The 27,261-nt window shown below is 41.6% G+C and overlaps 1 protein-coding gene across 1 annotated transcript in view; it reads left to right on the plus strand.

The window, feature by feature from the left end:
* nectin1b (nectin cell adhesion molecule 1b) overlaps window positions 1-19,021 on the plus strand; it is a 47,389-nt gene extending 28,368 nt beyond the window's left edge. Inside the window, exons 2-6 of the mRNA XM_076281932.1 lie at window positions 2,856-3,227; window positions 3,999-4,298; window positions 4,757-4,874; window positions 7,553-7,704; window positions 15,533-19,021. Of these exons, the coding sequence (XP_076138047.1) occupies window positions 2,856-3,227; window positions 3,999-4,298; window positions 4,757-4,874; window positions 7,553-7,704; window positions 15,533-16,029 (1,439 nt within the window). The 3' untranslated portion in view covers window positions 16,030-19,021. The remainder of the gene's footprint in view (window positions 1-2,855; window positions 3,228-3,998; window positions 4,299-4,756; window positions 4,875-7,552; window positions 7,705-15,532) is intronic.
* Window positions 19,022-27,261: the final 8,240 nt, after the last annotated feature.

Below are 27,261 nucleotides of genomic sequence, written 5' to 3' on the forward strand. Positions count from 1 at the left end.
AATGGGCATTGCTAGTCTACTCCCACATGGCTAAATGAGGCCTGGCCTTCTCATCAGAGAGGAGCGCTTCCTGATGCAGAGAAGGCAATGGGACCAAAAGGGGTGCTTTGTCTGTGTCCCGAATAAGAAAATGGTACAAAACAACCTGCATGTTTTCTACGTATGGAAATGGAGTCGATGGCATCACTGTGGGAATCGGGATGTTAAACATCCGTGATCTAGAATATTCAAAAAATTGTTGTTAGATTTAAAAATAAAAATAAAAAAAACATGCAGGGAGCTAAGACTTAAGCCCCAGGAAGGAAAGTGTGTAAAAATAACGTGTAATAGTGCAAAGAGATGGAAACTGCGTTTGTAATGAAGAAGTTATTGTTGTCCCTGCATGCCACTCCACTTAATGAGAGAGCTGCAGCTTCATTAGAGAACGTTGTCAGTGGCACGCCAACCTCACATTGGACTTATTGTCATGGTTGGCAAAGGATGTTATAACAATTTTCATGACAAGGCAAGCAGTCAATGTCATTTCCAGATTTGAAATGTCAGTTGGGGAGGTTTGGCATGTCTTATGTACCCATGCAAAGATGTGAAAGTTTAAAGCAAATCTCTTGTGCACTTGTGTCTTTGCCATTTATATATCTGACAGCAGTCTCTCTGCCCAAAGTGTTGACGTCACATCAAACATGTTCAATTTGATGATCCCCTGGCAAGTCTTGGAAATGTGCAGCTGTTTCAATTAAAGTTAACCATAAGCATGTCAGTACCTTGCATTGCATTGATTGCTCACTGTTTTTGAATTGGGTACCTTTCTTATAAAACAGAAGATTTTTTAGGGGTCAGGCTATAGAATGAAGGGCACGCAGGCTATATAGAGTTGGCCTTGTATCTCAGAGTCCTAAGTGCTCTGTGACAAAAAATAAGAGACAGACGTTCTGTGGTATTGTACTGTTTTGTATTAACTCAATTGGAATCACAAGTTGTAATTTAATGCTTAGTCTCTTCACGTGCTACGGGCTCGATAGACAGTGGAACAGCCAGCTGGCTGTGGTGGCAGGAGAAGTGCTGAGTAGATACAGGGAGCCGAGTACCATTCATCAGTCTGTCACAAGGACCACCGCCAACAGACCTGAAATTCCTCAGCACTCCACACTGTGCGTTTGCCAAGGTTTCGATTGTAATACATGTATATTATAATAATATGCCTGGCTCTGGGAAACGAGTATGTACTCAACACGTTGGCATTTCACAATAGGGCCCATTATCTACAACAAGTAGCAGCTTAAGCTTGTAAACGTGTGTGCAGTAATGTAGAGGATATCCCAGGTTTTACTGAGCGTCTCTGTAATCCCTTTACCCATGAATTCGGTCATTTTCCACATTATAGTTTTTAGATTTAAGGGTCTTAAATGACTGTGTAATCACCCCACATCTATCCCCAATCCTATTTTCACCGACACTACTCATATGACCGTGTTTAATACTGCTGTGATCACATCCTGTCTCTGATCTCATGGTGTCGAATTGTTACATATGGCCATGCACGGCATCATCTGTCATCCCATCCATATGCTGATTTCATTTTATAATGGAGAGTTTGCGAGTTATAAATGGAACATTTTTGGTTCATCAGGGGAATGCTATATAAAACATTTTGTACTGTCACAGACAGTAATCCCTAGTGTATTTTTGGGAGTCATACACTGAAGTACACAGGGACACTGCAGGACAGGGTCTTACTGCAGAGCTAGCAGTGTTGGTCTCTATATAGTCTACAGACTATTAGCTAATCCATCTGTCATTAGGAAATTGTGATAAAAGAATTGAGCACTGACTATGGCTAGACAGGACAGAAAAGAATAAACGTATGTTCTATAATAGCTTTCTTCTTTCCTATAGTCTCTACTTTAAAATTGTAAAACAATGTATGGTGAATTTGGAAATTCTTGATTTGAAAGTAAGGTAGGACAAATTTCCATCTTGCAATGTGAAGTGGATAAATCAAAAGTAATAGAAACATTGTACGTGTTCCCACTCGCATCCCACATTGTTGGAATGAGTCAGACCAGTAGTTTCTGTCTGACAGACACATACACCTACAGGTACAAACTTGCCCACCATTTTGTGTGAATGATGTGTTTTGTTCGGCCTACGTGAGATTCTTGAACACTCATCTTGCACCAGAGCCACAGCTTTGTAGATCCTACCACAGATTATGTGTTCACATCTGTGGATATATACACACACACACAAACACGAAAACTCAGTGAATCTCCCATCAAATTCAATAATTACTTTGTAGAAATTACTGTTTTTCAGTGTTTATTTTTACTTCGACTTATTATGTACCTCCATAAGTAGGGAGTTTCCATCCCTGTCTTTTCCTGAACTTTGCCACCTTGTAGGAGATGTGTTCAGCGGCAGATAAGTGAAGTGTGCAGGCAGGGACATGTCAGAGCCAAGAACATCAGCGTGGCTCGTCCACAGCTCGCCCACTAGTGAACGGAGAGAAGAGGCTGAGAGTGGGAGGAAGGACAGAGTGATGAATCGGACTGTGGCCACATGCTTTTTTTTACATACAAGTCAACAGTGGAGAACACGGACGGAGTGAGCCCACCCAGTGGAGGCGGCTGACTGCTCGTCTGAACCACACATTTTTCTGTTGCTTGTCACATTAAGGAGACCATTTAGTAAGAAATAAGTCGTCTTTGTTTAAAAGTTTTGGAGGCTGACAATCTTTCTTAAGTGCAATTAAAACTCAAAATGCGTCAACCTGATTTGGATTTGATGAGTATGTTTATTTTCTGTATATGTTTTCTTTTTTTGTAATCTCTTTTTTCTCTGCTTTTTCTCTCTTGCAGAGGTTATGGGTCAGAGTGTACAGATGGACTCCATTAAGTCAGGCTTTGTGGGCTCTACGGTGGAGCTGCGTTGCCAGTTCATGAACAGCAGACCCCCTGTGAAGATCTCCCAGGTCACCTGGCAGAAGTTCCTGAACGGCACCAAGCAGAACGTGGCCATAGCCAACCCTGCATTGGGTGTGTCTGTGCTTCCGCCTTTCAAAGACCGTGTCAGCTTCAAGAACCCGGCCGTCCGCCAACGCACACCCTCTCTGGAAGACACCACCATTGTGTTCAACAACCTGCGGCTGTCTGACGAGGCGGCGTACATCTGCGAGTACACCACTTTTCCTGCTGGCAACAGGGAAAACATGGTCAATCTGACTGTCTTTGGTAAGGACTTTCAGACCACACGATAACCACACATGGACCAGTGGATCTAAAAAACATGTTGTTTGTGTGAAGCTCTTCACGTTAAAAGCCATGTAGTTAATGAAGAATGGTTTATGTGTTGAGGTGGTCTATCTTGGACATAGTTGATCGATTTTATTTGTAATGCTGTCTTCGGCTTATTTACTTTCATTTCCAAATGGCCTAAACTACTCAGACCTGGTTTTCCTGCCAGTAATTGAAAACAGTGTCTAGACACACAAAGGCACCATCTTTATTACAGACAAGGTGCATCTGACTGAATCCCCAATTAGTAATTAAGTCATGACTTTTTTAATTAAGCCAGCAAGAGGTACTTGACCTAAGTACTCCTCTCTGGCAGTACCTCATGTCAGATCGAGAGAGAGCTACACCACCCTAAAGAGCTCACGATTGACTGCAAATAAACACACTCACAACTTTTGTTGATTATTCACACAGATGTGTACACAAATGCACAATACGTGCAATTCATAACCCTGGCTCTCCATTTCACACATGTTTAGACACATGTCAAAACAGCTCAGAGAAGACAACAAAGCTGACCTCATCTGTGCCCAAACTCGCATACACACACCTTGTCTGACAGCACTATGAAAGCTGCAAGCGATTGCACAAAACACTGGTGGTTTTCATAGGGTATGTCATGGTTGAGTTGTTTATGTCTTTCTGTGAAATTTAGTGAGTGAAGTGAAAATAATGAGACCTCATCTGTTTGGTGGCTTGATTATTCAGCACGACCTTTGACCCGCATGACCCTCACCACACCAACAATCATCGCACGGTCACAGAAGCGAAAGATGACCGTGGCCACCTGTGTGTCGGCCAATGGGAAACCGCCAAGCATCATCAAGTGGGAGACCAAGCTGAAGGGCGAGTTCAACCTGCAGGAGACGCGCAATCCCAATGGCACCGTCACCGTGCGCAGTAGCTACATTGTGACGCCCAGCCGCGAGACCCACCGGCAGAAACTCACCTGCATTGTCACCTACCGCAACGAGAGAATCACTGACAGCGTCATTCTCAATGTGCAATGTAGGGGCCCCTTGTTTTCTTGCTTATATCAACTCTTTTGTCAGAAGAAAATTACACACTTAGTTTGTATTTCATGTATTTATTGTCATATTAGTTGCTCAGATATAATGTAGGCCTAGGAAATGTTGTTGTATATGTACTGATGTGAACTATATATGTGCACACAAACAGTGTGTTGTAGTATCTGTCTGTGCACCATGTAGGCCTTGGCCATCTTAAAGATATATCATTTCTACATCAGGTCTACATACATTTTCTGAACACATTATGTTACCGTTCCATCTTAACTCTGTGTAACAAGCAGAGCTAACCATCTTGCATTGCCCATCATGGATCTGGTAGTAATTAACACATGTGTTCAGCATTACAGTTTGGTGGGGAAGGGAGAACAGTATTTTACTGAACAGAAGACTCCATTGGCCTTGCCTTATTGTCTGAGTTCTCTTTTCTATCTCCAGATGAGCCTTTTGTCCAGATTGAAGGTTTCGATGGAAACTGGTATTTGAATCGTCAGGATGTCCAGCTCACCTGCAATGCTGACGCCAACCCAGCCGTGACCATCTACCAGTGGAAACTGTAAGGGCCAGTCCTTTAGCACACAGTTAGAATTATTTATATTGCTAAGCTAATGTAAAGTCATGACAATAGCTGTGTTGTCCCAGAGATATTATGGGTGTAGACATAGTCCTGAGAGTAAAGAGAGCTTTTCCGGCTTAAAAGGGATTGTTTTGTTGTCCTGTCATTTCACATGGGGGTGTGTGGACCAAGCAGGAAGAGAGCAATAAACCAGGTGTTGCAGTTGAGTTATGCTCTAACCACACCCTACACCTCACCCTACAGTTGTCTAGTCACTTCTTAACCGTTAATCTCACATCCCAGTCCATCTCTCCCATTTCAATATTATGTTACGTAATTTTTTAAGTCATCCACACAATAATGTTTTTTTTTACTAAGTTCGAGTTCGATCTTAAGCTGGACATCTCAGTCATTAAACTGTCTCACTTGCATTTCACACATTCCACTCACACATCTTGCTTTCAGTACTTCTAAACTATTAGTCATGGCCTCAAGGGTGACGGTTTAAAGGAAGAATAAGGAGTGATGTGCCAAAAGTCCCATGAGACACCAGCAGACATATCTCTCCCTGTCTTTGAGGCACTTTGCCGTCGCATTGCTCCTCCAAGTGTAGAAAGGCCTGTTTTTCCTGTAATGCTTTGTGGACATTGGCAGAGTCCTGGTGGAGCAGCGGCTGGTAATTTGAGTCAGTGTGGATTAGGAGGGTATCGTGGATGGGTGACATCATTGCTTTGCCTGGCAAATGAGCTGCAGAGCCATCTGGGCCTTGCCCAATCTGAAATGGCTGTGTGTGAAACAAAAATGTGATCAGTGTTAGTGTTCACTCACAGAGCCAACAATCATTTGATTCCCCCCCCCCAACCCCTTTGTTAAGCAGGATTTGTCTGTAATTTCTGTGTGTAATTATACATGTGGTGCATACATGTTGTAGTATGTGTGCGCCAGTTGTGTTTGTACAAAGGATAGGTTTGCTGTGCAAAGGAGAGTACAAAGGAAAGTATATGCCGAGGCGAAGAGATAAATGTAGCCTTGCAGTTTGACTTGCCATTGCTGTTTGCTGGGGTGGAGGAATGTGTCAGCGCACTTGAGGGAGGCTGGAGCAATGTGTCTGTGTGTCCTTGATGTGATAATATCAAGGCCCAGTTTATCTCTGAATGAGTCCAAGAGTGCGTAAGAGAGAACTCCTGCCTCCCAACAATATGCTGACATTTGGGTTTTGGAACGGCATAGTCTTCGTGATGGCCACTGAACGTGGAGGAATGTTCCATTTCAACATCAGAGAGGGCGAGCTGAAAGAGAGAGAGAGAGAGAGAGATAGGAGGAGTGGGAGAGAAAATGAGAGGCAGAAGCAGGGGATAGAGAGGAGGGAGGGGACAGATATAGGGAGGAGCACAGCGCGGAGGGCAAGACAGTGATCAGGAGGGACGAGTGCACAGCTCTGACAGATAGGAGAGGACGGCCATTGCAGCAGTGGAAACAAGACGCTAAATGTGTTGTGAAGGCTCCCTAGGGCTTCCACATCGAGGTCAGCACCAGGCTGGCAGAGAGTGTTGTGTGCACACACACACACACACACACACACACACACACACACACACACACACACGCGTGCACACACACACTCGCACACCAATACCCACACACACATGTAGCAGTGACTCATGTATTATTCTCACACATCTCGCACAAGGATGCAGAGGCCCTTCCACACATTCCAAAAATACAATCACCACAGACTCTTAAATCTCTAACACATCTCTCCTCATGCAGAAGCAGTCACTGATACACTCAGCAGTCCATTCTGCAAACCACCACTAACAAACCTGACCATTCAGTTATGGCAAAAGCAGCTATATGATACTAACAAATATTTCCAATGCATAGTTATAATACAATAGGTCTCCATGGTGGGTTGCATGTTTCTTGATGCGATTGGAAGACGCTTCTGTGGTAAATATAGGGTAAATTCAGGGTAAATATTTGGTTTCAAATATGAGGTTCACAGCTGGCGTGTCTGGAGCAACCTGGGATCATAAAGGTGGAGTGGTAACTGATTATGCCAAGACAACATGCCAGAGCAGGGTCAAGCACCAGATCTAATCAAGACCACATGTCAGACGACTTCTACTCTTCTCTGAAGTAATGTGTTAACAGCCATTGATTTCTCTGTGTTTTTTCCACACACATGCTCACAAAATTGGTGTAGTTCAGAAATCAACACCAGAAAATTAAAGTATATTTGTGTTATCACTGACCCATTCCTAAGCCATGGCCTATGTTAAATTGATAAATTGTCATAGACAATTCTACTACGTGGTTAGCTATGTTTGTGTGTAATTATACAAAAATCCCCTCCTCCATCTCTCTTTCTCTCACCCCCCCTCTCTCCCTCTCTCCCTCTCTCCCTCTCCCACTTAACCGAGTCTCTCTTGACCACCCATTTAGTTTTCCCCTTAAGTGGAGTGCTGCATCCTCAGGCATCAGCTGTGTGTGCCTGTTTGGACATGCAGCACTAGCTATGGTGTTTTTTCCAGAATGTTGTTTTTTAGTCTAGGAAGGAGGGTAGGGAAGGGGAAGGGACACTGTTTTTCACAAGATAAGCCCTTTCATCTTGAGATGTTTTCATCTTGACCTGTCATTTTCTTACCTGGTTTCTTTCTTTTATTTTCTTTTCATAGCTTGAACGGATCATTGCCCAACAATGTTGAGATCAAAAACAACACCCTGTTCTTCAAGGGCCCAGTGACGTATGACCTGGCTGGCACTTATGTCTGCGACGCCACAAACAGCATTGGTACCCGCTCGGGACGGGTAGAAGTCAACGTGACAGGTAGGTGGTTTGGCTTAAACTCCCGATTGCTCGGCGCTGGGGCGATGGTTCATTAGCTCTGCACAGTGGCATTTGGAAGCTCTGGAAATGTGAGAGGAAAAAAACAAGCCACTCAGCATCCATAGACCTCAACTCAAGTATTTTGAGGTTTAATGAAGTGATCCCTACTCTCTGTTATTCATTAAAGATCTCCCACACCCAACCTCTTTGAGACATACACTCCTAGCCCCAACCCTGTCTCACTCGCCTGAATCTTTATCACACACACCCTTCCTCATGTTAGTACATGTTCAAGGGGTTTCACTGTTTACCAGCACTCTTACTCATGATGAGTGGCACACAGACACACAGACACACACACACACGCACACACACACACACACACACACACACACACACACACACACACACACACACACACATACACTTGATTGAGCAAAATAACAGCACATTCTCACATCACAGGGCTTAGCTCTAGCAGCCAACACAGGACTCCTCACACCTTAAAACACGTAGCACCCTTCCCTCTCTCTCTGCAACTGTGCTACTAATGAGTAGAGCCGAAGAGAGTAAGGATCATTTGAGACGATCAGAGTTGTCCATGTAGTGGCACGTACTCACATTTCTCTGAGCTGCCTTTGCCTGGAGCAGGGTGAATGGTGATAGAAAGTAGAGTACAAAACTGCCTTGCCCTGCCCCTCTGATTTATTTGGCGTTGAAGAATGGATCTCACTTTATTTTATCTGCAAGGATGTAGCCATGGAGCCCCCGCATTTCCTTCATGTGCAAAACAACCGAGAAGATAAATGCCTATGCAGATCATGTGGTGGAGGGGCTGGGAAGAGACAGTTTTACTCTGACTGTAACTCAGGAGTGCTCTGCTGCTTGGTTTTGACTGCGTCTAATTTGCATCATGGCTTTGCATGTGGACCTGTGTCATGTTTCTGGGGAGGCCTGTTCTCCTGGTGTGCTGTATTAACATCAGTACTCTGTTTCCCATGATGCATTTACTCATCCGTGTTTTCAAAGCATCATATCTTTCTCTTTGTATGCATATGCTACTGACAGAATGGCTGCTGTCATTTTCTCTAAAACATTGCTTACGCTTTTTTAGAACTTGATTCTTTTTAACTCTGTTTAACAATGTGAACAAGCATATTGAGCAAAGTGTTGTATTGTTGTGTAGTAAGTTAGGTACTGAGGTATGGGGTCAGGAAGTCTGTGATCTAGAGGTATACAAAGTGAGAAGAGAGGATACCTTTATTCTCACACACCAACTGGTCAAACACTAAAATGTTTCATTTATACAGGGATGTGTGTGTGTGTGTGTGTGTGTGTGTGTGTGTGTGTTTGTGTGTGTGTGTGTGTGTGTGTGTGTGTGTGTGTGTGTGTGTGTGTGTGTGTGTGTGTGTGTGTGTGTGTGTGTGTGCGCGCGTGCGGCATATGTGTGTGGGTATTTTTATGCATTTTTGAGATCTCTGCTGGAATTATTTGTGCATCCATGCATACTGTGAGATTTTTTCCCCACTAAATAGAGCGTGAAATCGTTTGCGTTTGTCAGAATCTGCATACTGTAATATAAATGGTCTCCCTTAGACACATCCAGGTGGCACCTCATTCAGATTAGCAGTTTGTAGTGCTGTACAGTGTATTGTAAGTGTTCTTACACAATTGTTACAAATGTATTCTTTGTACTTAGCTATGGTTAGAGTCCTCTACCAGTGTATTTACAGTTGCTATTTGGTAGAAAGATGCATATGATATAGTGTCATAGACTAGGATGTTTGGGAACATTGGGGTCATAAACACTTGATATGAGTGTAGCCAGGAAGCAGAATGTATACCAGCACTGAACACAAGCAGGAAGCCCATGTTTTATCATTGTGTTGTCGTTGTCCCCTTGTCTTCTAAAATGGGTGCACAATGGCAGAACATCCTGAGGCAGACTACAATACTGTGACGTGTCGGCCACTTTTGGTCCTAAATCGCTTTAACCAATCAGACTGACTGATATAATAACTTTTTCTCCATGATACAGACATGTTAGCCTCATCAGTGACGTTTAAGTTCAGCTAGATTTTACCATGGCCTCACAAGGAGCATCATAATCTAAATCATCTACATGAAAACAGCACTCAAAAGCATGAGGAGACAGAAAGCAGTTCGGTTTCAGTTCAGCAGTTCACTGCATATGACATACTTCAGCTGTGTGATTCCTATGACCATCTTGATATGAGTTTGTGGTCAGACCATCATGGAGACGCCCTCATCAGGAGAGAAAAAAAAAACTCTTGAGATGTTCAGGCCCATTTGCCATTCAAGTTTAGTGTGGGAATCACCACAGATCCTTACTCTCAGATTCCCATCCACCACCAATGAGCCATTTGTCAAGACAGTCCAACAATTATCTCATTATCACCCATGAGGAAGGAAGAGATTGAGGTTTCCTCAGTCCTACAGGGCCTTGGTGTAGTGCTTTAAGAGACCAATGGGAATATGTTTCCTAAAAAAGTGAGCCTTTCATTAACCGTCTGCATTGTTTATTGTGTTGCCCAAACAGAATGCCCTGCTGAGGGAGATCATGTTCCTCTGTTGTGAGCACTAGACTTTAGAAGTTAAGGAAGTGTCTGGGTGAGTCAACCCCTGATGGTGCGAAACAGGCTGTCATTTGATCCCTTTTGTGGGGTGCCTTTTGTGACTAGATAGAACGGCAGGGAGTACGGTCTGGATTTGTCATTTGCAAGGCTCCATGTAATCAGTGACGTTACAGCAACAGTCTGGGCTGAATTTAGCTTTCTTCCTGTCCCATTACAGGAAACACACAGTTGGACTATCTTTGTAAGTACAGAAAAGAGATACTGACAGCTGGCACGGTGGCAGGAAGGGGCTTAAGGCAACTACACAAATCAGTGCCTGAGAGTATCTTGCACTCAAGACAGATCATCAACATCAAGGAGCCCTGTTTTAGTGCTTTCACTTTAGTGACTGATAAGAGGAAATATTTCAGTTAAGAAGATATTGCTGAATGATTTCTTTACTTTTTCATGTATTTGCATGTATTATGTATCACATCTCACTAAAAGAAAAGCAAAACTGTGTGGCATTGCCTCCGGTCAGTTTCTTGCTGCTCGAGGGCTATGTAGGATTTCTCAGGACCACACAGATCCCACAGATTGGTCTGAAATGTGAGGTTAAAGAAAGTGTCAGGGGTGTGAACTTTCATATTTGGTGTCAGTTGTGCATAGTTAATAGCATATCTCACAACTGAACGTCTTTCTTTTCTGGCCCTTTCTTTTACAATACAAATAATATTGCAATTCTCCCATGGCGTGTCCCATGCCAGTGACTGACTCCAGTACATTTCCTATCCAGACCTCTGACCCCTCCGACTCTCCATTTACCAGCCACATGTGAGGGGAGGACAAAGAAAAGGGAAATGAAAAAAGTATAAATACATGTAATTCAACTCTCACGATGTTCTAGGGAAATAAAGTGAGAGCCAAAGAGGCATTTAGGGAACCTCTAACGGCGAAGTAAAATTGCTGTAGTTTCACACTGCAGTGTCTTTCATATTCATCCCTCATGTTTGAGTAGAGAGGTGAATTTGCATTTTTACCAGAATAAAGTATCAAGGTTGAAAGGGTCATGGCATGCTGCACAGGTACAGAGAACAGGTCTGCCAGGCCAAGAAAGGATTCTTAATAAGTCTGTTGGGGGGTTAGCATCCATAACAGAGCTGAAGACATATTCATGGCTCTAGAGGCTGTATGTGTCTTCTGTGTGTCATTAAATCCTCCTTGTCAGAAAGATGACGTGCACTGCCAAGGTTATTGAAGAAATAGTACAATGGCTCTCTTTTGGCAGTAGTCTAGCCTGAGCCTGAGGGGGGAGGCAGATTAACGGCTCCCTCCTCTAGTGGCCTGTGAGCCGGGAGGACACGGAGGGGGGAGATGAGTTTGGCAAACCTGACAGACGGGTTATGCATCACAGCGCTGCTCTCAAGTGATTCACACAATGAAATATTCACACTGCCCTGTTCATCTCTGACATGCACACACATGTACACATACACTCCGGGAGCTTGTCTGTGTGTATATGCAGTATATCAACTCTAATAGAACGCCATCACAGCCTTCAGTATGGCTCGTCAAGAGTCCCAGTACAGCGGAGAAAAGCACCTGGTTAGAAAACAGATTAAGATGACATGGTTCTTCTGCCATTAAAGGGATGAGAACAAGGGAGGCAGTAAGGAAATGTTGCTTGATATGACCCTACTCAGGGGAATGACGGTATATGTTATGTATACACAAGCAAAAGTGAATTGGAAGTGCAGAGAGGGGGAGTAGAGAGGAGATCTTTGCCTGTGAGTGGAGAATGAAGAGACATAAACTGTCCCTCCAGTTTTTTCTCTCGCTGCCGAGTTTTTATTTTCTGTGACAGCATTACATTTCCATGACTTCAGAAGATCAAGCCACTGCAAGCAGAGGAGGGTCCCTCCTATTACTGACTCAGTCTCTCTCTCTCTCTCCCTCTCTCACTCCCTGTTCTTTTTTTCACACCCTTCACCAGCACGACAGGACAAGGACTGCCATTTACACTCAGTGTTGTGACAGGTCTTCGGTTTGTTCTGTTGATTCTCCTATTCAATTTAGGTCTCCATTCTGCTCACTTTTCTATTCAGACTGTTGCATTCCTTTCCAACTTCTGACATGCTCCAAGTCATGCGTGGTGCTCAAGTCTGATTGCATGTAGCGACAGGACTTGTATGAACATGCTTCTCTCACTCAGTTGCGCAATAGCTACATAAAAAATCCTGATCTTAGATGCGCAGTGTATTTGCCAGTACATTCAAGTGATATAGTCTCTGAAGGTTACATAACAGGCAAAGTGCCAGACTCCTTGGAACTGGCAAAAATAATTAACTGATTTATTGTTATGATGATTTTATTGTGAAGTGTGTGCTCACTGCCGTCAAATCAAGTAAAGATTCACACAAGTTTGCTTTCTCAGTAAAGAAAATATTCTGTAAATATATCGAATTCCCTCATTATTCCTACATGTAAATGAATAAATATAAAAATAAAAAAATGGCTTGGCATAAACACATAAAGAGTGTTGCTTATTTATCTTACACTATGAAGCTGTTAAGGCTGTCTATTGAATTATAGCCTTTCAGGGCGCCTCACTGCACCTATTCATCTGAGCCGAACTGTGCTGGTCATTTGCACTCAGGGGTAGTGTGCTATCTGTTTATCCCCAGGGGCTGGGTAATAGGCAAGCCTTTTGTTGACCTGGAACGGTATCAGGGCAGCTGTGACAACTCTTTGAGGCTGTTTTATCTGTCACTTGGCAGGTGTTAGTGTCAGCACCCTCTCACTGAAAAGAACCCCCTTTCATACACACACTTACCCTCTTCACACTCCTCCTGATAGTAAAACCTTCCCTGCTCTCTTCCCCTTTCACTGAATTATAATGTCAGTGTGTTAGCAGTGTGATTAAGACTGGATTGAGAATAGCGAAACTGCGGCAAATGCCATTATTAAAAAAAAATACAATCAGTGATCGTATCCTGGAGCATGAGAAGCGAGTTGGTGTTTGTTAAAGCATGTTGATTTGGAAAGCAGTGGAAGCATATAGGCCCAGAGTCTCTGACCTTATAGCGATGCATCATCATGAGAGGACATGTTAGAACAGGAGCACAGTGCGTAGGGAGGAGGATAAGGAGTGAAGATAAGGAGGCTCAGGGTCAACCTCTGGATGTGTCTTTCGCTTTGTTTTCATTGAAAAGGGAAGTGCAGTCCACCCTAAAGCTGACCCTTGCTTTAAGGAGGAGGTGACAGCTCTTTGATGGGAGTAAATGAGTCCTAGTTGTATTGCTCAGTTTGGAGGGGTAGTATCAATGCACAGTCGGAAATGTCTCCCACTCAGCAAGAAGTTATGAATCTCATTTGAGGCCAATCACATTCAGCTCCTCCAACTTGCATAAGCCTGCTTGCAGTGCTCTTTTACCCTGATTCCCTTGTTCAGCCAGTGATACAAATCATCAGAATCTTTCACAGCTGCCATCCTACAGTTTAAACAGAAACATCTGAACTGTTGTGCTTCCTTGGCCATGGCTAGTAAATGTAGCACGCACACACTTACGGACATAGAGGGGAAGCTGATAAAGGGTGCAGAAGGGACTGTGAGAAGGTAGCTGGGGATGTGGATGTGGCTGGCATGAGTTTCCTGTCTCTCTCTCTCTCTCTCTCCCTCTCTCTCTCTCCCTCCCCCTCTTTCTCTTTCTTCTTCTCTCTCTTCCCCTTATATGGTTTCGCTCCTGGCAATAGGTCAACCCTCCTCTAGCCCTGAGACTCATCATGAAATACCAATGTCCGCTTAATCTCATTAGGCTCCCCATTAAAATGGGACCATGGCTCTCTTGAGCCAATCTGATATGCACATCAATGTTTCTGATATAGCATATGAGGGAGTCACACATAGAGACACCAAAGGATAAATGGAATTTTCACACTTGCTTGGGTAGTCGTGAATACGCAGCACCAAAGTGTTTCCATTATTCAGCCTGAGCTGCATAATTCAGTTGACATATTGTTCTCCATGACCTGTAGGCAAAGTGGAAACAATTCCCAGTTAGCATTGTGGTGTTCCGTCCCTTTCTCTCTTTTTTGTGGTGTTCTGCCCCTTTCCTATGTAATTCTAAGTCTGTTCCACTTAGCTTCAACTGTTAATGCTATTTGATATTCCACTCATGATTGTTGGAAGGGCTTTTTTCCTGATGCGGATGGTAGTTCTTCACACACATTCTGGCTGTGTTAGTAAGACATTTGGGAGTGCTCTTATGCAGGAGCAAGCTGGAGAATACACATGTGTGGGCAGAAGCTGACTGAGTGCTCAGGTTTATCTGGTGCTAATTACTTTGTCCTCCACATTCATACGTGTCCCACTATTTAATAGCTATAAAAACCACTCTACACTCAAACTACCCCGAAGAGCTACCCTGTGTGCACTACCCTGTAGAATTTTCAATCTTCGACTTGTTGCAGCTATCTTTAGCAAATTGTGCATTCCTCAAGCGTGGTTTTCAGTGGATTAACACAACTTTAAAAGTATTTTCTGGCTTGATGTGTTCAGTGCTGTGCTTAATGTCTTAAGGTTCTCTCATAAGTTGTAAACATGGGGAAATGATTTCCTGTTGACAGACAATATACATTCAAAATCAGCTCAATGGATGTCGTTTTCTAAGACCACATCAGCTCGATATGCCTTTGAAGCACAGGGAGTTTAGAACTAGTTTGTGTTGATGCTACTGCTACATGTACAGACCCCAGCAGGGATGTTGTGGAATTAAATGTAGTTTGTCATTTAGAAGCTGAGCTCTAGTAATTGACTATCTGTTCACACCATTTCAAGCTATTCTGTAAACTTTTGTCTGTAGTAACTTTCATATTATTCTGGTTGCTGGTTTGCGTGATGCCTGTTTCATTTTTAGGCTGTGGAAATAAGAAAACTGTCATTTCTGCCTCAAATGACTTCATTCTATCTGTCTCACAATTTCCATTTTATTTTTATTTTCAGTTACTGAAAATGCATGTCACACATTTTGATTATGTTTGCCTGTTGGGTGTCAAGGGGTTCATCACTGTGGGAACGTTTGTCTGTGTGATAGTTGGGGTGTGGGTGGGAGGGTCCCTTCCTGTGTCCCTGGTTCTTACCTTTCCCTGTGTCCCCTACCCTCATCTCCAAAAAAGAGCACCTGCACTTAAAGCACCTCCTTCCACCAGAGCACTGACACACTGTCCCCTTCCATCTGTCTTTTCCTACCCAGACTACCCTAACAACCCACCATCCCGTGAGATGCCACAGGAGCAGCCTAATAATGGTGTTTACATCGGGGTCGCTGTGGGCGGAGTGGCGTTGCTGGCCGCGGTTGGCACGCTGCTCTTTGTGTTCCTGCGCCGGCGCCAGCGCACCTTTAAGGGTGACTACAGCACCAAGAAACATGTCTTTGGGAACGGCTACAGCAAAGCCAGCGGCCTGCCCGCACACCCCCCAATCCCAAAGAACCTGCAGTACCCCGACGACTCGGATGACGAGAAGAAGCCGGCTCAGATAGGGGGCTCAGGGGGCTATGAGGGCGATCGGGATTTTGAAGGTGAATCGGAGGATTTAAAGAGGCCCTACTTCACTGTGGACGAGGGCGAGAGCCGCGATTTCGATGACCGGACTCTCGCTTACCAGTATGACCCTGAACCTGAGATAGCTGATGATATGGTCTCTCAAACCGACGGCTCGGTCATTTCAAAGAAAGAGTGGTATGTCTAGTGGCGTGCAGACAAAAAAAGGGCAAGAAGGCAGATAACCTCCTGCTCCTCCCTGCATCTGACCACACCCCATTCACCTCCTTCACTTTCATCCCTTTCTCCAGCTCTCCTCCTCCAACCCTTCCTCACCCCTCTCTTTTCACACCTGCGTATCAGTCTCACTTCCCACCACCCAAACCTTTTCAGTTCAACAATAGAAACAGCGCTTGTAACATCTTCTATCGCCATTATATATCATATGTAACACACAGAGGAGAAAGTAGAGGTTGGAGTCTATGGTGTCTTAATCTGTTCAGTGTCATTCTGATGACATTATAAAAGCATTAAGTGGGTAAAAACAAGTTTTTGTAAAGATATGGGAGAAATGCCTAATCCTATTGTGAAAGTCCAACACTGGATGTATGTTTTTTTATTATCTTCATTACTCTTGCTTTTAACTGAATGTTTTTTATATGAATTGGTTTTTATATAAGGTGTGTTTAAACTGTGGTGGCAGAACATGACACATTATCACAGCTGGAGTAATGTCTGTGACATTTGGTCTCTGGCTGACAGAAAGAAAAATGATTGTGTCAAATGTGTGAATGTCATGAGCTGATTCTCCCATCCTGTCACTGATGTCAATACACAAAAAACATTTCTTTCCAGGCAGATTTTGTATTATTGTGACTGAGAATGTGAAGTGTATCCTATGGGTGAGTTCTTCCAACGTGCCCTTCTGACTGCGTAAAACTTCAAGCTCAATGGAAATCCCAAATCATTCCTGAATGCCTTCAAAATACAGATCTTTCTTACTGTTCATTTTGTTGAACTAATAAGAAGCCAACGGGAGTCTATATTTTTAGCACCATGGATATGGCAGTTGAGAGATATTGACTGCTCACTGCATCCCAGGCTACATCTTGCTTCACACCAGGAGCCGGATCTGTGCACACCAGGTATACCAGACATGGGGCAAGGGTCACTGTCCGATAGGTATACCAGACATGGGGCAAGGGTCACTGTCCGACAGGTATACCAGACATGGGGCAAGGGTCACTGTCCCATTGTGTGTCATCATGCCATTCAGCTGCTATGTGGTGTGTGTGTGCGGGTCAGTTAAACATAATCTCAGCAGTGCTTTAAGATTCAAAAAAGAGAAAAACTCTCAAGAGCCCCATGGCTTATTTAGTCTTATTATGAAATATACAACGTTTTAATGTGTGTTGGTTTTTCTTTTAGTATGATTGATTATTAATGTTAAATTACTACAATTGTGTGGGAAGAGGGAGCAATTCTTATCTTGTAAATGTCAGTGGTTGTCTCTATGTTCATGGTCTTCAATGGTGGTATGTTATAAATTGAAAATATGGACACTTAAAATCACAGTGAAAGTTGACAGACAATGGAGTGAATGGACAATAAGTCCAGGAAAGTGAACCATATGTGGAGAAAATACAAATTTTTGGGGAAACTGTGTAGTTACTTTGTTTTGCACATGGCATCTGTTCTTTGCAGAAGCACAAAATCTCAAAATGCCTCTCTCCTACAGCTTCAAACCAAGCCAAAGCCACGGGCGGGCACACAATTGATGTTTCACAATTGATGACACACAAACTTGTGGTTTACAGCAAAGAAGCCTTTGTTTGTTACATCCAGATGCTTTTTGCTGGATGATCTGCATTTAAAACAAGATTCAGAAATAAGTGGGGAATTCTGAAAGAGAATTTAAAGATAGACAGTACCTGGTAGTACCAGTGCTGCTATTAAGCCTTATTTTATTTGTATTACATCATTTTTAATCATTTTTTTGCATGTCATTTTGAGCAGGAGTGTTAATATGTAGTCGATGCTATGCTTTTCTGCCTTAGCGATGTCACATGCTGTGGTATATTATGTTGATCTTTGTCTTAACTCCTCACCAGTTATAGAACAATAGGGGTTTGATGTTTCTTAAATATTAAGAAATGCAATACAAAGGGATTTTGGCCATCAACAAACACATTTCTTCACAGCTACAATAATGGCATTAACTGAATTCACCACTCTCATGGATGGTTTAGTGGTCATCTACACAAACACATCCGCTCTGCAGGTCAGTATAGAGAGGTCATGGATTGCCTCAAGCAATGAGGATGATTAATACGCTTTCTTTATAAGATGTTCACACAAGTGTCATCTTTTAAGTTTAATGCATTGAGTAAAAGACGTTCCATCAGCCTAACATCTCCTGTATTTTGGGAGTGTAGAATTGTTGTCGTTTTTCATTTCAAATGTATAGGACATTTTCTTTAGATTGTCTTGCTTGTGTGCTTCTCATTCATTGTAATCATTTTTAAGAATAAGACTATCACATTCCTAAGGTAACCTGGGTTTTTATTATTATTTTTTCAAATGGGATGGCCAGAGAAATAACAGTGTTCTGGTTTATCTACTATGTATCCTGTGTAATACATTTGTTCTCTCATTTCATGTTAATTTAAGGTACACATACATACTTAAACACTCCAAGTGATATTATTACCTTTGTTTTCCATTGAGTTTATCCAGGATTTATTATGAGCCTTGCTATGTATTATGGATAAAGCACATATTGAAAAATCATACCAAATCATCAGTAAATGTTGTGATGTTTCATATCTCTCATTATGGTACTCAGTTACAGTGCAAATGGAAACATTCAACCTTCTTGGCTTCAAAATAACCACATGTTTGGCCTATGATTTTATAATGTAAACACAAGCCATGCAACCATCAGGGAGGCTTTAACAGGCGTGCCATGAAAAGGACATCTAACTATGGCCCAATAAACCCTGTTGTATTGTTTTTATCATGTGTGTCACATATTATGAAATGCAGAAACTATAGGGTACCGAAATGCAACCATGTACATATAAATATTTGTGTTTATAAGTTTGTCATGTTTTACATTTCCGTTTCCACTGTGTGGGTCAACCCCATGTCATTTTGATGTAAATACTGTATTTGACAAATAAATAATGCACATGAGATTAGAGGGACTCGAGACAATACTATAGAGGTGGAGGTTCTCCTGGGGTCTATATAAAGAGTTTTTAGATTTATTAATGTTTTTAAAAATGGAGATATAGCGCTTTGGAACCAAACTCTTCATATACTGTTGGATCAAAGCAAAGCCATGAAGGGCCCGTTGGCCATTGCAATAGGTGTGGGGTTATATGAGGAACACGAGTGGCCTGGTGAGCCCTTAGTGTTCTTGGTAGAGCAGGAAGATTACCTGAATTGAATTCTATGACTTGTGCTATACTCCAGTTAACTTAAAAGTTGGAAATCAGAGCCAGCCAGAGCCAAGGCTGCTGTTCCAAATTTCCTCCACAGTTGGATTTGTAATTGGAGTTCCTTGGACTGCAGCATTTGAATATAAATTACATTTCACAAAGAGCCTCACACTGCCATCTGAATGTATGTTTGCAGATGTTGGGATATCTGTTCCATCGCTCATATTTGTACACCCAATGAAGTAAATTGCATTGGTTCAACCTATTAAATAGCAACCTTTTTAAGTCCCAAATCACTGGCTTTGTTTTGTTCAATATTTTCTGCTCAGTCAGATTGTAAATCTAGTTGTCTGGCAAACATACATTTTTAAGCTGTGTGAACAGACAAATGCATACAAAACATGCATTAATAACCGGAAGTAAGAATAGTTTTTCCTGAATTCATGCAATGCTAAAGCAGAAAATGGAAGTAGGCAGTAAAGTGGGTCAATTTTCCCTAAAGAACAATAGGTCAAAATGTCAACATTTGGAAAACCAAATGCATTTGCTATTTATTCAATGAAAAATGTTGAGACATTTTGCTCATGTTACCTTTAGGTATTTCTGCCATGCTTGTCTTTGACAAGGTGTAAACACTTTGTGTGATTAACCTTTTATTATAAAAGTTTTGGAAGACTAACAAAACAGTACGACAAAAACATTGACCATCATCACATACAGAACTAAAGTCAAAACCAAGGTTGCTGCACACCACATTAAATAACAAAATATCAAATCAATTAGATAGGTATATTAACATAGGTAAATAAAGAACACATATGCATTATTGATCTCTGGAGCTCATTCATTTCTGCCACTACATTTGCCCTGGCTGCTACAGATGTTGCCTGACGAGCCAGACCCACATTAAAATGTAGGGTCTGGGCACTCACCGTTCGTAGTTCTCAGTCCGAGGGGCGGGATAATCGGTTGTCTTTCAAATTCTCTCTGCACGCAATAGGACAGCGCTGAGTCCCATGCGTGTTCCCACCAGCGGAGCTAGTTGCACTGCAAAAAACTGCTTATCTAATAAAATCTAACCAAGATAATTAGTCTTATATCAAGATAAAAATAACTAGTTTGTTTTGTTTTCAGTATAAAGAGACTTACGTAGCGCTTTCTCGTGAAATCATTTCACTTAATTTAAGAAAATTAAGTGAATTTGACTTATTTTAAGACATCTCATCCTGAAAACAAGCAATTTTTTCTGCCAGTGCGTTAAGCAAATTTGTCCTAAAAACAAGCAAATTTGTCTACCAGTGCGTTAAGTAAATTTGTCTTGATAAGACTCCTTAAAATAAGTCAAAGTCTTCTTAAATTAAGTCAAAATGATCTTTCGAGAGAGCACTAGGTAAGTCTTTTCATACTTACCTAGTAAGGTACATCTTATTATAAGATTAATAACACTTGGTTAGATTTCATTTTTTGCAGTGTGGCTAGTTCAAACTTTTGCCATCTTAAAACAAGCTTAACTCGTGTCACACTGTTGGCCAACAGCAACATCCATCTTCTTTGTTTTCGAGTAGCAGGGAATTCAAGCCAAACCGTTGCAACTCCGTTGCCATCAATCATTATGTTAAGCCCGCCTAACGACTCTATACACGATTTGATTGGCCTGATAGAAGTTTAATTTTTTGAGCTCACAAGCCAATGGAGAGTTGCTAGACTAGCCCTGGAAGCAAATGTAATTTGCTGCCGCTAGGGTGCGTCTAGATTTCTAGGCTAACAGATCTGGGCTTCACCCGGTTAAGTCTGGCATCTCTATTTTAACCCAATATTCTAAGATTGTTGTTGCTGCTGTAAAGTCACAAAAAGGTTTCTCCTCAGTATAATTTAACAAACATTTCACACTACATTTAAACATGCACATCAGCTGACAAACCTTCTCTTATCCATTTCTAGAGGATGAATGACAGGTACAGGTATGACTTTAGTTTAAAAAAATCCAAATTTAACTCTCCGGAATCGGGGTCAGATTCAAGCAGATTTAAAAAAGTAAGCAACTTTATTTTTCTAAACTTTTATTTTTCAGCAAGTCAGCTTGATGTATTATGTATATTGTTTTTTCTAAAATCACAAGTAAAGATATCGACATGAGCTGGAATCTATGAAAAGAAACCAGACTGAACCTCTCTGGGATGCTGTAGACACAAAAGGTTTCAACCACTCCCTACTATTTAAAAGATTATATCATATACAGTATATATCAAAAGATGACAGTTGAGTGGGTGATAATCTTTCAACACTGACTATGTAGAGATGATTCAGAAACCTGAAAAACCAGACATCTCTACAGCAACTGCAGGAAGTTTCTCCATTAACCAGCACTTTTTTGACTAAAATATCCTTTAAGAATGCTCACATAAAATATGACAACAGGTAAATCATTTGCAGAGTCTCAATATAACACAGCTAGATCCATTGACATGTAAGAGAGTCCTCTTGTATTATCCCAACAACCTCACGACACATGTTACTACACATTATGACCTAGGTGCATTACATGAAATAGAATGATGTGCATACAGTAGATGACATCACCTATGCGGCAATTTTGAGGTATAGGTTTATGATCAAGTGAATAATAGACACACATACACACACACACGCCTGCCCAATTTTGCATAATCTGGGCAGCAAAAATGTAAGAAAATATATTATAGCTCACCCAACTATTGTCAAAAGATGCCTATATAAGCAACGTAATGAGCACAACTCAACACAGACTGACACAAACACTAGTTCAGTTCTGGGTCCCCTTCTCTTTTCATGTACACAACCTCCTTAGTAGCCTACACTCCCATGAATTGTCGCACATAATGATACTTCTCTCCCCCAGAAGACGATATTATTGATAAATGAAATAACGCCACTTGCAGCCGAATCTCTCAAAAACTGGGTGACAGGTAATCTTGGCCAATCCTGCCGCCAGCACAATATTACCAAAATCCTAGACATGTTACGGCCTATGTTCAATCACCAGCATAGTCTGTTGTGTGCGCCTCACCCTGTTGATTCTTGGGGCTCTTAAAAAGTGACAAAAGATCATATCTTTAAAGGTCGTTTTCTCTAAATGAGTTTTCTTCTCATATTCTGTGTCAGAAATCTCCACTTCAGTAGCACTTACATACATCAAACTTCCCAGATTCATTCCTACCTATATTCTGAAAGTTTTTACTGAAGGGTTTGTTAGTATATCATTCAAAGCCTGATTACATTGTATCTTTTAAAGTCATGGCGACTACTTACAGTATGCAAATTATAGTGCATATTTGAGTTTCGTGTTAGCATATCATAACATGATCTAAGTTGGAAAAGAATGAAAGTGCCAGGTTGTCACTATAGTTTGGGTACAAGATGAAACAATAAGCTCCAAGAGACCCTACGTTTCAGTTATTTTAGAACAGCTGATGGTGATTTTGATACCACAGATGAATGAAGACTCAGTCAAGCAATGGTAGGAAAAATCAGGAACAGAGTTTTATTTACAATGATGCGCATCAAGGGTGACAGGTTTAAGTAGCCTATATCCTTCCAAGACAACAGGAAATGGCATTTTTCAACCCATTTTACGTGGTCCACACTGAATCAGACCCTGATTAGTGCCAACCTGGCAATCTGAGCAGATAGCTACTGACGCAGGGCATGCACCCATGCAGAACAGCTCAACACTGAAAATTCTCCCTTATCTCTACACACATAGACACACACAGATATACCCTAGTCGGGGACAGAGGCTACAGGAACAGAATGATAATCTCATGTCGTATGTGGAAAAACACATAACAAAAAACAGCTAACTTAGTTGAATTATTCTATCCAACTATCTGATGTAAGGACATATATTAAGAAACATAAAACTTAGGAATATAAAAAAATCATACTCTCTGATTCCAATACTCTCCAATCCTCCCTTTTTAGGCTTAATGTGAGGGCGTTGTTAGGCACAACGTGAAGCACAGCGGGGGGCTTATTGCATTTCTTACACAGTTATACACCTGGCAGAGTGGAGGGTTTATTGCTTTTCTAACATGGTTACTATAACTCACATACTATAGCAATAATAAATATAATGATTTATTCATAAATATTCATTCTTCTGCCAAGAAATATATTTTCTTCAGTTAGACTGGAATGATCTGTTTTAGGATGTTTGTTTTCACATTCTGGAATCTCTTTGGTCTGATGGAAGAATCAGCCTCCCCATCTAAAACCCAATGACTGGTTCACTGAAAATTGTACATAAACCATAGGTTCCCCATTTCCTAGAAGATGACTTGGCTTCACCATTTAAAGGCACTTCCATGCAAAAACCTGCTCAAGAATTGCACTGTTGCTAATTACCATGCTAATTGGTGTTTTTTGCACTTCTTGAATTTTTTGCAGGGTGGTCTGTCCTGGACACAGTACCACACACAGTGGGTGGCCAGTGGGAAAAGCAGATGCTTTATCTGTTCTTCACATGACCATATACCTTCAAAATGTACTATTATGTTCCCTTATCTGTTACTTCTGTTATGTTATCTATTTTCCTAAGCTAATTCCATGTATTAAAATACTCGCATTGTGTGAAATCAGTGAGTGATTTCTTTTTCAGCTACCCTGAAGAAATTAAGGTTAACCTCTTTCATCAAGCAGTTCAAGGAACTTCAAACTTCAGAAAATCATCTCTTCTCTCATTAGTTTCTACTTAGTGATGAAAGATACATTTTCATAAGCATGACCACATGTGTTATGATCAGCAGTTGTTCACTTTTAAGAGTGTGTTTTGTGTTTGTCCATGTGGTCTGCTTGTTTGCTGGTATTGTGTTGATTAGTGTGGAGAGGCTGATCATGTGGCTACTTTGAAATTCTTTTGCCTAAATGTATGTGCTTATGGTGATACAAATAAATGCATGTTTACAAGAAGTAAGAACACACACACACACACACACACACACACACACATATATATATTTCCATTATCCTCATTTTGAAATGTATACACAGTACAGTACACGACAAAAAGGAAAACGGCAACTGTTAAATAATATGTACCATACTGCCAGTCTTGTTAATGATCTGTGAACTGTCATGCCTTCCTTAATCACCCCCCGCCCCCATGTTTACTCCTTCTTTTTAGTGAATGTTAATGTGGAGGCTTCAGTCTCAATCTAGGTGTCTGTGTAGTCTCAGTATTACTTGATGTCTGAGTCAAACAGGGATGCAAATTGCTGTGTCTCACTTTCACAGAAGAAATTATTCCACACCACCTTCCAGTCAAACATGGGTCTGGGCTGCCTGTTAAAGCAATCATGACTGTATATGAGTCACAAACCATGTGGCCAAGAAAATGTGAAAGAAATAAGAGAAGGTTTTTTTGAGTTCGGAATTTCTGTTATGTTTGTCACACATGCCAGACAAAATGGAAACATATGGAGTGTGTGAAAGACAGAGAGAGGAAGAGAGAGGAGCCATTTAGTCACTGGAGGAAAGGAAGCAAATATAGGAGAAAGGAGGGTAAGAGAGGAAGAGAGAAATCATTTCTAGGCTTTCCAAGCCAACAAAGCACAGAGCACAGGGGGACAATAATAATGGAAGCAAGCAGAAGGTGAATGTCTCTTCTATTTAACAACAAACTCCTCTGCTTGCTGTTGTTGTGGTAATGTTTTTATTGATGTTCTGGTTTACAAATATAATTTGAAAACTGTTACATCAAGTCTATAGATAAAGTTTATTTATGTGTGCATGTGGGAGAATTTCTTAAAGATCAGACAGCATACAGTAGTGAGCAGAGGCTTCATCTTTATTAACGACCGGAGTCAAAAAACCCAACCGGGAAAAGCATTATCAGAGCTGTCCAAAGTAAACCGAGTTTGAGTTCTCTTTTTATGGGCACACAGATATACACACAACCCACGCAGGTTAAGACATACAACTGGTTTTGGCTAGTGTCTATCACAAATGTATGGCCAAAAGGCAGTCTACATTACTGAGAATAATGCTCAGCTTTCTGTTATTACATGTATGTAACAACCTTGTAACATTAAGTGATCTACTGCTCACATCAGTTACAGATGCAAATCAGAAACTTTTAAACTCAAACGTTTAAAAGTTCTTCTCACTTGCAACCACCTACTTCAGCAAACTCCCCCTACAGTTGTGGAGTGTGACACACCTGTCTTAAATACCACTCTTGGCTTGCACCTTTCCCCCTGGACAAGGTACACATAGATTTGTTTACAAACTGGCAAGATAATCTCCAAAGAGTCATGCCAACTCACAAGGTAATAGCACAGGATTTCATACAAATAGTAGGGCTATTACACAATCACCTAAAAGGTCTGGAGACAGCAAAGTTGCAAGGCTGGTTCTCCGTACGGATAGGGCTGGGAAGACAATTCTCCCTATAACAAGTTAGTTTACCATCAAAATGACTGTTGTATTAAGGTAAAAAACCTGTATAGGATGCAATTGCATAGGAGGCCTGGAAAAATAGAAAGCACCTATAGATCTCAACAGTGATTGCCCTCTCCATTTCTGGAAGTAAATCAACTATTAATTTTCTCCATTGAGAAATTGATTACAAGTCATGAGATCGTAATCGTCCACGGTAGACTTACTACTAAGTCACTGTTGATTCTACACTGGACAGTTTTCTCATGTGCACAAAGTACTTGTCATACTCCACTGTCTAAGATTACATGTACAGTATGACTCCATGTGACATTGAGCTTTAACCCTGCGACCTTCAGCACATAATCAGTTCATCTAGCCTCTATAGTGATTACTTAGGTCAAGTTCGATGAGGATCCTTCAGCCTGCTTGGGATACATCATGCAAACACTATGCTAGAAGACAGAGCCATGCATGTACAGATGGATAACCTGAAAACAGTATACCTCCAATGCATAGCAGGCGGAGGCATTATAAACTCTTCTCACACTTATAAATTAATGTACTTTTTGAATTGCTGCTTTGAAGAACAACAAGTTGGCTTCGGATCTGTGCAGCAAGTTGTCCAAAAACTGCTGCCAGTTGCAGCATAGTCCATGCACTTACTTGAAGACACATAGCCAGCAGTCCATCGGAGCTGAGAGGTTTGTCACACACCAGTACATATGAAACAAGGGTTATTAAAGCCAATAACCAGTGTCAAAAAAGAACAGGGCCATAAAACCAAGAGATATTGTGTAACAGTAAGCACTGACATTAAAGTAAACAGTAAAGACTAGTCTGAACAGCTTGTCATCTATGTCATCTGCCTGCTAGCTAATGTGTGGTTAACATGAGGTTGCAAGCAGGACAATTTAGGGAGAATCTGTTTTGGAGAGAGGTAGGCATAGACAAGATATGATTAGTTCAAACTTCTGTATAAACTACTTCCAGGCTTCTTCAGAAACTATCAATTCCTATGCCTCTACATGTTATGGACGGCGTTTTCTGGTCGCTTGTACTTGGTTGCATCTTTACCCAGTTCCAACATTTCAGCACAGTGTTTGGGCAGTATATTAAAAGCACCTTGAAGGACCTTTATCAAACCTGACATGCTTACTCATACAGTAAGTGTGCAGTGAACTGGGTAGGCCTACTCAGGGGTCAAAGGTCACATGGGGTCCTGCATCCAGTTTTGCTTACATAGAAAGTTTGCACCATATATCCAACACATATTCACACATTTACACATGATGAATGCTGTGTCGAGATAAGGTGGTCAAGGTCATGGGGTCGAAGGTTATGTCCAGGGCATACAAGCTTACAGCAGGCAAGTTTTTTTCCCCCTGGGCGGATATGTAGTCCCACTAGGCTCATAGGGAATAGAAGCTTTTTCACAGAATAACTCACCAACCATTGCCCCCAAATGATGGTATTTGTGTGGTATGCTGTATTACCTCAGCCCATAACCACTCATTTGTGTTGTTGTGCCACCGAGTGAAAGACATAATCAAGGCACTTCAATCACCAATATCGTGTGATGA

The sequence above is a fragment of the Alosa pseudoharengus genome, unplaced genomic scaffold (assembly GCF_046254945.1).
Source record: "Alosa pseudoharengus isolate Yale_2024_CS ecotype anadromous, Long Island Sound unplaced genomic scaffold, YU_APseudo_1.1 YU_APseudo_1.1_scf_13, whole genome shotgun sequence".
NCBI lineage: Eukaryota > Metazoa > Chordata > Actinopteri > Clupeiformes > Clupeidae > Alosa > Alosa pseudoharengus.